This window comes from Danio aesculapii, chromosome 3 (genome assembly GCF_903798145.1).
Source record: "Danio aesculapii chromosome 3, fDanAes4.1, whole genome shotgun sequence".
In the NCBI taxonomy this organism is placed as follows: Eukaryota; Metazoa; Chordata; class Actinopteri; order Cypriniformes; family Danionidae; genus Danio; species Danio aesculapii.
The window spans coordinates 28942731-28957216 of NC_079437.1; the positions used below are offsets into that span (position 1 = coordinate 28942731).

General features: G+C 37.9%; 1 protein-coding gene and 2 non-coding genes across 3 annotated transcripts; all 3 read right to left on the bottom strand.

The window, feature by feature from the left end:
• Positions 1 to 10428: 10428 nt before the first annotated feature.
• rpl3 (ribosomal protein L3) lies at positions 10429 to 14391 on the bottom strand. The gene is made up of 9 exons (XM_056453563.1): positions 14296 to 14391; positions 13129 to 13321; positions 12713 to 12881; positions 12229 to 12364; positions 11942 to 12128; positions 11563 to 11723; positions 11378 to 11479; positions 11088 to 11303; positions 10429 to 10543 (listed from the first exon to the last, which is right to left on the bottom strand). Exons 1-9 carry the CDS (start codon positions 14296 to 14298, stop codon positions 10499 to 10501), a joined length of 1212 nt encoding a protein of 403 aa, XP_056309538.1. The 5' UTR covers positions 14299 to 14391; the 3' UTR covers positions 10429 to 10498.
• Positions 10618 to 10754, bottom strand: LOC130221845 (small nucleolar RNA SNORA54). Its single transcript, XR_008836332.1, has one exon. It is a non-coding gene; the product is annotated as a small nucleolar RNA SNORA54 (small nucleolar RNA).
• On the bottom strand, positions 11787 to 11884 carry LOC130221848 (small nucleolar RNA U83B). Its single transcript, XR_008836334.1, has one exon. It is a non-coding gene; the product is annotated as a small nucleolar RNA U83B (small nucleolar RNA).
• Positions 14392 to 14486: the final 95 nt, after the last annotated feature.

Consider the following 14486-nt stretch of genomic DNA (forward strand, 5'->3'; position numbering starts at 1 on the left):
TAATGCTGAATGAGTGTGGAATCATGGGACTTGTGGTGTTCGTTTTAACATGCTACAAGATTCCTGAATCTAACGTATTCAATAATTATTATCATGGTTGTATGAAGCAGAGTAAACGAAACTAGAGCGCTAAAGCCATTGATGATGAGAGATGAACGCAACATTACACGAATGCACTGCAGTGGACCTTTTATTATGCCAAAGTCAACCTCTTCCAGTTGTGATCACATGGTAAGGAAGCAGTATTGTTGTTTTATACTAAAAACCTTTTAAGTTTCTGTTATAAGGCTGTGGTCACACTAAAGTTTGAGCTTGCAAAATTCTGTAGTACGGCGCTGTGAAAAGGGGTGGGATTAAACAAGATAATAAGACATTTAAGCTATTGGTCCATATTTTTAACTTCTGTCCAGAGAGGCCATGTTTTAATTACGCAGTCAAGTGATGCGATTTTGCAGGTCAGAGTTTACCAAGCTTGAACTTTGCAACGCAGTGAACTGCGAAAGCTTGCGTTTCCGGTCTGACGCATTCGCGTGCGTAAGAATGGAAGTCTATGGGGAGAAAAGTCCAGTGTGACCGCAGCTTAATGCTGTTTTGTCCAGTCTGATAAAGCACACAACATATCAAAACATCTTTGGTTGTTTCTATTTTCACAACAAAGGCCCAATTGTGGAATCAAGGGAGTTGTGATCTTCGTTATTAGATCATGGTTGTATGAAGCAGAGTAAACGAAACTAGAGTGCTGAAGCCAGTGATGATGAGAGATTAACACATTACACAAATGCACTGCAGTGTAGCTTTTATTATGCCACAGTCAACCTCTTCCAGTTGTGATCACATGGTGAGGAAGCAGTGCTGCTTTATGCTAAAACCGTTTAATGGTTCTGTTATAAAACTTTTCTGTGCTGTCAGATAAAGCACACAACATGTTAAAAACATCTTTGGTGTTTCACTATTTTCTATAAAAACCAAACCACAGGTCGAGTGTGCGACATTAGCATGGTTACACAGGACACAATAATCCACGTCACTAGTTAAAATTGTTCGTTTCTCTAAATTTAAACTTTATTTGAAACATTTGGACAAAATGTAAGAGCATAAGACAGCAAAATATATAACACTGCTCTAGTGTTTTTTGACATTTTAAAGAAAACGTACACGTCGTGCACTGATACAGTGAACCACTGGGTGAAGTGTTATTAGCCCATATGCTTTATCACGAACCAGTTATTGACCTGGCTGTCAGCACAATAAATGCTCTATTTAAACCTGATGTCTTGCATCATAGCTAAATTAAATGCACCCACTGGTAACCATTCGTAAATAAACTGCCAACGACAACTTGTGTAGGATAGGGAACTAATGATGGATACTCGTGCTATTTTGGTAATTCAATGAATCTAAATAATGACAGAACACCAACAAGCTCTTTCACTCACATAAGCGGAACAGATGAACAGCCTGTGGCTAATTAGTAGTTTTATCACCCATTGCTCAGCACGATGACCAGTCCTTCGTTCCCTGTGTTTGTGTGTGTGTGTCTGTCTCCACATGCAGACAGGCGGTCCTGCGGTTGTGCGCCACTCGCCCTCTAGTGGGGCAGCGAGAAAGCACGCGCTGGGCCTGTTTGTCTTCTGTTCAGGAGTCTGGTGATGATGTTGCTGGCTTTAAGAATGCTGTGTCCATAGGAACCAGCTTGGAATACTGATTCCACAGTGCAGCACTTGTGCATCAGGGCTGCAGTCTGGCTGACTCTAACCAAGGATTGTTCACTGTCTCTATGTCCCCATCGCCTGATAAAAATAAAACACATTCATGCGCAGGATATTCAACTGTCATAACAGGCAACATATGACAAGATTTTTTTTTAAATGAGATGGATGAAGGTAATTAAATTGTGTTGTTGCAATGCAATGCATGAAGAAAATGTTCAGGTAGTTCGAAAGACCCACCCATCACTGACAAAGGTCCAGAATTTGTCCCATACATGAGCTCATTTGTCCTATATTGACTGCTGTGCCATCATAAATTATGAAAATAACCCCATCGAAAAAGGTTTTAAGACCAAGTGGAATCCTGCGTCGGCTGTTGCTATAGTGTGACTTCAGCTAATCAGATTTGGCCAATGCTAACAATTATTTTTCATGACATCAGCTGTGCAAGAAAACATACATGATGAAGTGAAGTCATCCTTCACTACTGTATTGTTTTTTAAATAGAGAAAATCTTTCACGAGTAACTTTTTTCTTGGAACAAAACATGACCAATAAAAAGGTGTGAAGCACCAAAGCAGCTGATATTAAAATAAATTAATGCAATTTTGGCTATTGTTGTTATCCGTGAATTTTCAAATGTACTTTTTTGGTTGTGATGACCATCTGACAATCTATTTCAGCTAAAGTAGTGTTTAAAATGTCACTAAAATGTAGTATTTAAATCTCATAATTAAATAGTAGCCTAGATTAGGCTATAACCGCAAAAGGTTCACTTTTTGAGAAAAAAAAAATGACCACCGGGCTGAGGAAATAAACAAATGAAAGAAAATAGCTGGCTACCTTTGGCAAAAATAAAATACATATTTGAATATTATTACACTCTTAAAATGATTTTTTTTTTACATAAAAAGTGAGTAAATCCATTTCTATAAAAGCAGCAAGTTGACAAAGTTGACAAGTAAAACCCACTGTAACTTGAAAGTGTTGACATTGACTGTTGAATACATTTTTATATGTATGTGTTTTTGTTTTTTTTATTTAATGCCATGTCAGCAACCAAGGCTATGAATAAGAATGAGAACATGACAAGATTATTTCAATAATAAATATACAGTTAAAAATCAACAAACAAATGAATACATTAAATAAGATTTGTAGTGTTATTTATACATAATAAAAACATCTAACATTTTTCCTGGTGTCCATTTGTTAAAAATGTCCTTAAAAGAGTTCATCTCATTAAAAAAAGCCTTCTGGAATCATTAAAAACAGAACAGTCCAGTAAAATGTGTTTTACAGTAAACATCTTTAAGCTTTTTCATCTTTAAGCAAAAAGGCATGGGCTAATCTTGAATGTCCAATACGACATCTGGTAAAAAAATCACTTGATCAAATCTGGTCTTAAAATGTCTTAAAACGCTGATTGCAATTTCAGGTTGTATTTCATACAATTTATTATTTTCTAATGCATACCACTCCTCTTGCCACTAATTCAAAATGCAAACGTTGATAAAAGGTCTCATTTCATCCAAGCATCCAAGCAACTACATCAGCTTGCTCATTTCCTGAAAGCCCAACATGTCTTGGAACCCAGCAATACATTTTTATAATTATGCACATAGTTCATTTACTCCATTTTAAGGAAACAGGTTTACTCCCTTGTAAAAGTAAAATGAGCTAATCTCTTTTTTATAGTGTTATAAACAAAATGTCTGTTTTTATGTTTTCTTTATTCTTATTTCTTTATTTATTTATAACAAACTGCAGGAAACAGCAATGCAAATTAATCAATCAATAAAGTTACATACATGAATGAATGTTAGAATTTCAATACAAAAATATTATGTGACCATTTTAAGCAATCTGTTCGTTACTACCATCCGTTTACACAGGCGTGGACTTGGTGATTTGGGGGCCCTAAGCAATTCCAGGTATGGGGCCCAAGCATGGAAACTCAAAACATTCTATTTTGTAAATAATAAATATCTTAAGTGGAACTTTAATCTTCTTAATGTAAAATTAATACAATAAATTCACAAATAAAAAACAAGTTCATAAATTATGTAGAGTTAATTAGTTGTATTTGTGATTAGATTTTAATATTTGCATGTGCAGAACGGAAGGAACATTCCACTATTCGTGGGGTCCCCAATTTTGAAAAGAAGTAATAATGTTAAAATCTTACCGGTTATAGACAGATTTTACAACATATGATAGAAAATTTATAAAAGAGCTATATGATTAATATATACTTCTTGGCATTGGTCAGGGCCCCCTAATTCCCAGGGGCCCTAAGCGGCTGCTTACCTCGCTTATGAGTTAAGTCTACCCCTGCATTTACATTCCTAACTTAAAATAAACTTTTTTTCCTAATCTTTTGAATAAATAATACCAGTTTTTATTTATGAAGGGTTTTATTTCAGAGGTCAAACAGAAGGGAATTACCGTCGTCTAAATGGGAGGTGACTGTGGACAAGAATGGCAGTTGAGTGGGGTGTGAGCAGACCGGGTGAATAATCAGACCGGGTGACATTATTAACATGTGAAGTGAATGAAGATGACACCCAGACTCTTAACCTGAAGGGAGACCGAATTTTCAGTGGAAATAGAAAAGTTATGTGATGTTATAACGGATCATGTACCTATGAGAAAAAGTTCAGTTTTATTGTGATTTAATTTCAGGAAATTTGAGGTGAACTGGGATTTAATGTCAGAACAACAGTTGGTAAGGGATGATAGTGGGAGTTTGGAGTTGATAGGTAGAGCTGGGTGTCATCTGCATAACTGAATCTGGTGTTTGTGGGAAATACAAACCAGAAGGAGAAAGTAAATTTAAAAAAGAAAGGGACTAAAAACCAGACCCTGGGGCACACCAATAGCAACAACAATTGATAATGAGGTAAACGACTTTATTGAATAAACTGAGTGCGTATAAAGTATAAATAAAGTCACAGGCACATTGTCTTTGTATTGTGCAAGTGCCCTCAGACTTCATTAGACATCTGCTGCATGTCTGGGCAAAATGGTTTGTTCTCTGCTTGAGTTTTAGTGTCTACAAACAGGTGATCTTGTCTTTTTCTAAATGAAATGGTGTAACAAAGGAGCTTCGTTTCTGAAGTAGAACTGCGTTTTTCACATTTCTAATGTTTTAATTTTGTGGTTTATTTAATAAATCTGTTTTTGTTATTTGAAATAAAGAGCCATTAAAATTCTCTCTCTCAGCTGCTCACTTTACAGGTACCACAGCAAAAATATCCACATTTATTTGGTAGAAGTTTTATGCTGGATGCCCTTTCAAGCTCATGCCATTTGAGTGCGGGTGCACACTACTTGATAAATTGGTAACATATAATAATAATAGGGGCTTTCACACTGGATAGTTACAGGAACTTAGTTATAGGAATTAGCCAAACTAATTTACATTCCTGGTTGCAATCACACCATCATTAAGAACTCTGATGCAGCAAAAAAGTAGGACAAAAAAACATATAGCCTCTTTCACACAGTAACACTGGTAAATTACCAGAAAAAAATATTGGTAATTTTAACAAATGCACTGTTCATACAAAGCAGAATTTCAGCATGGAATAAGTTATATGCAGAAGGACTTTTAATTTTTAGTAACCACGTTAAAGCACTTCTGATGAACTGTGTGGTGTTACAAAATCGCCATGTTTAAGGTCTGTTTTCTTTAAAGATCAATGATCTTCACTGCCTGATTGATATACAATATAAAATGGGTCTCAGTATGTACAAGAAGCACTACATTAAATAATTTTTTTCCGTACCATGTCTTTAAAATATGAACATTTATTTTACCCAATGGAGTTTTAGCGCTCACCAGCTGATCCTGACGGACTGTGTGTGGTAACAGCTTTTCATCTTGTTTTACACTTAAACAACTAAATGAATCTATTGAACTAATTATATTTTTATTACATTATAACATCGATGCTGTAAAAGGAATAGTATAAAATTGAAATGATCTCTTCATGGCAATTTACTGATAATTTTCCACATACGTTTGTATGTCTAAAAGGGGCTGTTGACAACTTGCACTGCTACATTTTGGAGGCTAAGAAAAGAACACAATGACAAAAGACAAAAAGGCAGCAGTTAAAGGCAGCTAACTGATAAGCTACAAATGTAGTAACACTTTAAAATGGAAGTTTTTTGTGTTGGAGGACATGTTTTCACCCACTTACATCACAGTGGGTCCTATTTTGCTGGATTAGACCCTGCTCTGATGAACAACAAAACTAATGTTTCCATGTTCCATGCATTCTGAAAAATCAAGGTACACAAGCTGTCACTGCGGTGGTACCATTTCCAACATTTTTACCTGAAGGGTCCATAATGATACATTAAAGATATATATTAGTACTGAAACATGCCCTTTGAATTTTTAAGATACTGATATGCTTTTAATGTCACAATACACACCGCTTCACAGTTAAAGAATCATTACGTCACAAAAGACTGTAAGTGGAAGACTAAAGGTTTAGGATGCTTTTTGGGCCATTCAGTGTTACATTTTTAAGGGTTCATCCCTGTGCCCTAATTCCAACCATGACTGTTCTCATTCCATAGAGCCAGGGGTGTATTTATCCCATTTAGATGGCATCTATGTTAATCAGGTCTTCACTAGCAGGGTTGGATATCTTGATCAAATTGCGTTTTTGTGGATGGAACAAAATAAATAATACTAAAAATAAAAACATGATGCATAACATGACAATTTTGACTGATTTTGATGTAGTATGACATTATATTCATGTGTCCTTGAAAGGTTTCTGTAATTTTCTGACCCTATTGTGAAAATTGTTTAAAGATTTTCTCATTTTCCTTACCTCATGTGCTGATGGGCCCACTTCCTGTTTGACGTTTGCTCCACCCACTGAGGTGATGTCACACCAAATGGGGTATGAAATTTGGATTGTGTTTCAAATCCTTCATTGACTTAAAAGACTGGAAAAAAGGCTATTACCTCATAAGTACTGCATTCCCACTGTAACAAAGGAGGTTTATTTTAAAATTCTTCAGAAAATATATCCAGTGAATAGTTATTCAATGTGAATACTTATTAAATGTGTTATCATTAAATCTCTTAGATTAATTAAAAACAAGAAAAGTAATAGATTCTTGGATCATTATGATAATAACTTTGGAAATATCACGGATACATAAGTCCTTCTTTCCTCTTGCTGTATTTGTGTTTATAATATTACTTAACCTGATCTGTTAGGTTAATATCATCGTTACTATCATTGTCTTTTTTGTGTAGGTTTGAATTTTGTATTGTTGTTATTGAAGTCAATAAAAAATGATTGTTTCAAGTTCTCCCATATAAATATGTCATCCAAAACAAAGCAAAGAAAAAAAAAATCATAAAATCACCATAAATAAGAATAGAAAGAATATATATATAAATTTTTTTATATTATGCTAAATTCTTTATCCATAAACAAAAGATTCTTAAACCTTCTCCCTCATTTGGCCATTTCTTAATTGAAATTGATTCCTTGCTTAAAGCTACATTTATTTAACAACAGAAAATTCACTAAACAAAAAAATCACAAAACTTATGAAAAATCATGCTTCCAGTAAGTTAAACTTTAATGCGTTGTGATCTTCATTTAATTTTGTACTTCCCCCTTTCTTTATTTTATTTTCTTTCTATTTCTCATTTGTTACTTACTGTTCGTATCACTTTGTAACTGTATGTACTTGTATTCCATTCTCTTACAGATTACTTCCTAATTTATATTGTACGTTATATTGTACAATCCTTGTACATACAAGGGTTGTGTTTCAAGAAAATAAACTCTGTATAGGCATACTGTCCGATTGAATCTTACATCGCAATCACCCTAAAAAGGATAGTTCATCTAAAAATATAATTTACCCATCCTTGATATGATCCAAACAGGTTGTTTTTTCCTTCTGTTGTTTGAACACAATAAAAAGATATTTTGAAGAATGTTGGAAACCTGTAACCATTGACTTCTATCGTATTTGTTTTTCCTACTATGCTTGTAAATTTTTACAGGTTCCCAACATTTTTCAAAATATCTTTTTTGTGTAAAAAAAAAATCAAACTGTTTGTAGCAGGTCAAGGTTGAGTAAATGATGACAGGATTTTCATTTTTGGCTAAACTACCCCCTTATTTCAGTCTAGTTTCTTCTGTGTTTTAAAATAATTACAGATATTTGGAATTCGTACTGAATTAAATGAAAGAAGAAAAAAAATAGTAGTATTTTTCTGCCATGACTCTTCATGGTATTAAGCTTCATGACATAGCCAGGGGATTTACTAGACTGTCTCATTCTACCACTCATATCTGAGGTGTCTAATCCAAAAGCAATCTCACTAGGATATTATTTTGTTTGAGAATCACCCTTTGAGCCTGTGCATATGATTATGCTAGCATGCTAATTAACCACACCCTGACCCTTTGCTCCCCCCCCCCACCCCCATTAAAATCTAGGTCAATTCTAGGATTCATGTGTTTTATAATCCAAACTCTTTCATCTTTTTTTCCTCACTGATGTTGGACTAAAGCGGCCTGTTGAAGTCTAAGTAAGCCTTTCCTTTTGATAAAGACAAGCAGCGACAAAAAAGTGATGACAACACTCCAAGGTCTAAGCTCTTAAAAAGAGTCCTTGATAAATCCTTATGAATATTGTCATAAGGGTGGTGAGTGCGGGGCAAAGCGATTTTTGCCAAGAATGCAGAATATCTAAGCAAGGAGGAAGAAAGACCTAAATAGTGTGTGAAGAGCATCCAGGGTTCTTATTACGGCGTAAAATGATGGGGGAAGCAGTTTTGCAATGAGTAAGTGAGGACAAAGAGTCTTAATTAGGTCAGCTCCTTTTGGACTCGGCCGTAAACCACAGCCTCAATCCGAACTTGATGCACTCAAAGGGATCCTGGTTTCTCAAGGACAAAAACTACAGGCCTTGCAAAAGCGAGTTCATTGTTGTTTGAGATCATCACAGCACAATTTACACAAGGAGAAAACGCAGTCGAGTCCCAGCATCCCTCATACGACTGTGATGTAATGGTGGTATGGGGTGGCAAGCCAGAGGGAGCAGGGAGAGCCAGCTGTTTCCTTGGTATGGACATCTGGGCATCATTGCTGTGGGGCAGTACAGTTGAACAGATGAACCTGACAGAGGAAGGTAAAACCTCCTGATACCGCCTTCATCAGTCCCATAATCCCTCATTACAATGAAGCTGCTGTCAGAATGAGCTAATTAGTGCTTCTTGTGAAATAAAGGGCTTTAGTGGAAAATTATTCACTTTTTTCCTGACATATTTTCCTGTCAATCTCATTTATGGAACAAAGTAGTAATACACAGCACATGTGTTTTGACAAAGGCACAAACTGAGATAAAGCGTAGACCTCTCCAACCTCATTCTGAATCTACCTTTTTTCCCTCTAGAGGAGCCTTGTGAACGTACAACACTAATTAAGGTATATACAGCATTCATTATCGACCAAGCACCTGAAGGCCAGGAATTTTGCTGTGTCAGGAGAGAATGCACAAGGCAGCCATTGATCCGCTTCCTGCTCTGCAGCACTGCCTTCATAGGAAATATTATAGAGGTCACCCACAAAATAAGTTTGACCACATTTCTTTTCTACAGCCATGTTTATAGCATTCATACTATGTTGACTTTACATCTTAAGGTAGGTGTTGCAATATTCCAATTCAGTGCAAGAATTTGAAGCAGGGTTTCTGCAGGTTTTACCAAGTTAAATTTAGTACTTTAAAACCATTACGAATGTAATTTTACACTTATACAGGGCTAAACGCAAAGGAATTTTTCCCGAAAATCAATTGGAAAGGATTCATTGACCCATCAAAAACTTAAGTGATTATAACTTATTACAAATGATAGTAAAAAACAAAAAAAAATATATATAATCTAGGTCAGGTCACTATCCTCAGTACCAAATTGAGAACTTAAAACCTTACAGTAGCATTTGCTTAAGTTTAACAGAGTGTTGGTGATTGTATGGGTGTCAATGGCCAGATTGGTTATCTATACATGAAGAAAAAGACCTGTTAAAAGATTTAAGACCTACAACAGTTTCGGTAGATTTAGGACTTTAAGGTCTAATATTTCTTTTGAGATTTAAGACATTAAGACCCTGTGGATACTTCGTTATAAAAGTATTGCCAAACATTTGTATTTGTTAGAATGAGTTCCAGGCTGTAATAGCTTTTCCACTGCGGCCTCAAGCCTAAACTTGCGCATCACCCATCCAACTTGCAAGTTAAAATTCCCACCATTAACAAACCAAAGAAATTGTACCAAAGCTTTAGGATTGAGAACTGAAAAAACCCAGCAAATTTAAAGTCATCTTTATGAAAAATGTCTAGGAGTAATGAAATGATTATTTCTTGCCACCTCAACAAGCTTTAATTTGTGAACCCATCTTGATAAACTAGACTGCTGTTGAAGCCAGTGAATGCATTAAGAATGGACAGATCACCCAAAAATGTATCCCTTTGTTCATGCTGGAAAACATCAACTTTCATGGTACACTTCTCTATTACAGATGTTACAGGATTTCAGCTTTTCAAAGTATTTTGCTTAAAGAAATTAAAACCCCTTTAGTGGGAGTAAATACTCATTTTTGGGTGAATTGCTTTAAAAGCTTCTCTGAATTTAAAAATAAATAATAAAATACAATAAAGTCATGAATTTGTTTTTTCTGTTTTTATTAAACTCCGCAGTACTGCATGACACCAGACAATACAGGAGCAGAACACATTTAGGCCATCTCCTCCTTGGCCAGGCGGTCTTTCTTGAGGGGTCCCTGTCAGGTAAAAAGAGAAGAGTGGTCACCAAGAGAACAAACTCAAACTACATTTAATAAAAACATCAGAAGAGGAATGTCATCAGAGAGTGAACAGGGAGCAAGCACAAATGAGGCACCACTCCCCTGCCTCACTGAGTTGATTAATCTTGCACTGGAATGGAACCCAAATCTCAGACTGGTAGGCTGAAACAGGTTACGAACAGTGCACTGACCTGCACAGGACTAAGAAGTTCTGCATTCTACGGTCGCACCACAATAAGCAATTACAAGCTCAATGCCAACTGAGCATAGTGATGAAACTATTGAGTCAGCAGAACTGTTGAGAACCTTAAGCTAAAGTAAATGCAACGTCACTCAAGAGGCCCATAACCTCTACACGACCGAAGGCTTAATGCTACCAATTTAAACTCCAAACAGCAGCTACACACCCACTGAACCCGGTTTAATTGACTAACGCGTTCAGGGTTTGTCTGACTGTGATATAAGGTCACAGGACGTGTGCGGAGAAGCCACTGTGTCCCTAAAGTGCTCAAACTCTCACCATGAAGTTTTTCTTCTCCTCGATGGTCTGGAAACGTCCATGACCAAACTTGGAGGTGGTGTCGATGAACTTCAGGTCGATCTTCTCCTGAGCACGACGGCTGGTCTGGACCAGTAGAGATTTGCGCAGGGTCAAAACCCTCTTCTTGGTTCCAACCACACAGCCTTTCAGCATGAGGAAGTCATTGGTCACCTCACCATAGTGCACAAAGCCACCCTAAAAAGAACAAAAACATCAGTATTTATGCATGTATATAAAAAGTCACAATACTGAGAGACCAGCTCACTCACCAGAGGGTTGATGCTCTTGTTGGACAGATCGTAATCAGTAGAGGCGTTGTTCTTGACAAGTTTTCCATCCTTGGTATGGTAACCAACACCAATCTTGTAGATCTAAAGTGAACAAAGCATGCATGAGAAGACTGCGGTCCACAAAAGGATGGCATAAACGCTTGGGTGACTTTCTGAAGCCTCACCTTCTTGTTGATTTCCGTGCGGTGGTGGTAACCCTTCTGACCAGCACGAGCCACAGAGAAAGCCACACGGGCAGGATGCCAGGCTCCAATACAAGCCACCTTACGCAGACCACGATGGGTCTTGCGGGGCAGCTTCTTTGTGTGCCAACGGCTTGTCACACCTAAAGAAACACACCTTTGATCAGAGAAGTCCTTAAATGTGCATTTGCTTATAAAAGGGCAAATGTGCTGTCAGAAGGAAGGCAGCATGGGAAATTTCCTCATGCGTTTCGGGCGCCATGCCTGACGCGATTATTCCATGTTTTTCATCATTACATGCACAACGCTGAAGTAAACGCCTCAAAAGTGGGAAAAGAGATTAACAAAGTAGTCCACCTACCCTTGCATCCATGTCCCTTGGTAACACCAATAACGTCAATCATCTCATCCTGAGAGAAGACGTTAGCGATGGGAACAGACTGCTCGAGCTTCTCTCTGGCCCAGTCAACCTTATCAGAGATGGTGCCACCGTTCAGCTGGATCTCCATCAAGTGGGACTTCTTCTGTCTGTGGGGCAGCAGGCGCATCTGAGGAAAAAATGAAATAAATGATATAAAAGGTACAAAAATAAACTCTGAACAGAGTAACTGGAAATTAAAAAAAAATAAATAAGCAGTTTAAGCTCACCTGAGTGTGGGCAATGATGCGAACGATCTGGCAGTACTTCTTCATGGAGGAAAAGTCTTTCTCCAGCTGCTTCTTGCCCTCTTCATCTTGCCACCTCTTGCAGTACTTGGTAAAGGCCTTCTTCTTGGACTTATACCTGAAGGTGGTAGATGAGGGCAGGGGAGAACAAAAGGTTGGCACGCAGTTCCTTCATAGCCCAGCAGGCCAGTGGAAGGAGACTGGGCACGGCTGCTTGCCCATCCTCATGAGAAAGGGGAGGCGTCGACAGCACTAGGTCATTTTGGCTCATGGCACGGTTTCTAAGGAGCCCTTTCCACCGGCCAGCGGAGCCCGGAGCTCATCAGGGCACGAGGCACCTGAGCGGAGCTGCACCATACCGACAAATTAGACTGGCTCAGAAAAAACAACAATGTTTGATCTGGCCAGGTACCACCAGCTCCAGACTAAGTATGCATGCAGAGCAACCAGAAGTGATTTAACTTACCAGTTCTTGTAGAAGCGACGCTTGCACTCATCACTGATGTGCTCAGCAAAGATGGTCTTAAAAGAGCGCAGACCACGAGGGGTCATGACGTATCCAACAACACCCACTACGATCATGGGAGGAGTCTCCACAACGGTCACTGCCTCCACCACCTCCTTTTTGTTGACCTCTGAAGGAAAAAAAAATAATAAAACGCATTAAATTCAGCAAAAATCTTTTTTTTTTTTTTTTTAAACTGTTATATAGACAAACAGATGCATCCTAAATAATTTTTCTAAGTTAAGCAACTGCTCTCAGTACTCGACATTCAGCAAGGGCTAATGGCCCAAATATGTCCGCCCGTCGAGAGTATCATCAATGGCAGGCACTGTACAGATAGAAGTTTAACATGCAAGAACTGTGAAGGGGTCACTCACTTGAGCCAGGTCTGTCGACCTCACGGACGATGTGGGTCATGCCAGCCTTGTAGCCAAGGAAAGCAGTCAGGTGAACAGGCTTGCTGGGATCATCTTTAGGGAAACTCTTCACCTTGCCACGATGACGTTTGCACCTCTTGCGGGGCAGGAAACCCAGGGAGCCGTGGCGTGGGGCTGAAAATTTACGGTGAGACTAAAAAAAAAAAGGGAAAATGTAAATTATGCTTCACATAGGAGTGAATTTAAGCAATTCCACGCAAATATAAACCTTGCCATTAAAAAAAAACTACAAAAAAAGGGCCAAATAAAATCAATCGTTTGTTCTATTGAGCTGATTCATATCCTTTTGATTAGCATGGTTTATATAGGGTTGTGCAGTCCCAGAATTTCTACAAAGCATGTTTACTGTTAAACTGCAGACTTGTCACATCCATGTTTATTGTACTCATTTAAAATATCTTTTTAAAAGTCCAGTTTTTATTTTTACTGATCCATAGCTCTACGGTTAATCGTTTTGGAAAATATAAATACATGTTTCAATATAATGTTAATAATTTCAGTGAATTTCTGCTTTGAGAGCTTACTGCAAAGGTCACATCAGTCACGCTAGAACTGCTCCTTTAATACCTGATAAAGCTATCGTTACTTAAGTTCAACAAACTGCACTAATAAACGCATTAAAACAATAAAAAAAACGTATAAATCATTTATTTACCGTTGCTGCAATTCTTACCCTCTCGGGCTAAGAAAAGCATACTATCCACAAAACTGACTCACCGATGACTTTAAACATGCTTTCACTTCTGGCTAAAACTGAGGCCTGTCTCGCCGGCTGCCGCCCCGCATGTAGAAACTGCGCGCGTTAACGAATACAAGAAATAATTATATCATGTAAATAACAATCTTCCATTTCAGTTTTGTTATTTACACTACTTTAGTCGTGTATAATTGTTTTAAAGCTTAATGCACAGCAGACCGCTGCCATTTCCCCCTACAGCAAACAACTCGAAAACCATGTGAAGCTCCCTCTTACAACCTACAATCAATCTATAGTTATAACAAAACGTTTATCGCGCTTTTATATATACGACGCCCGCTAGGATGTGTCTGAAATAAGGAGGATGTTCTTGATTTTGATCGGATTGTGAAAGACGGCCTCACACTCACCATCTCGTCTCCTGTCCGATTAAAAGAGGGCGAAGGGAAGGCGGCGCTTCCTTATAAAGCTGGAAGCACGTTCAACGTGTATGCGTCACAACATGTGTCTTTGGCACAGACGTCCAGTGGCGGCGTCGCCCTCTATGGGAGAGTATTAATGAATTGTGCTCCACACGTTGCTGAAGTCGATTTATGTCGAA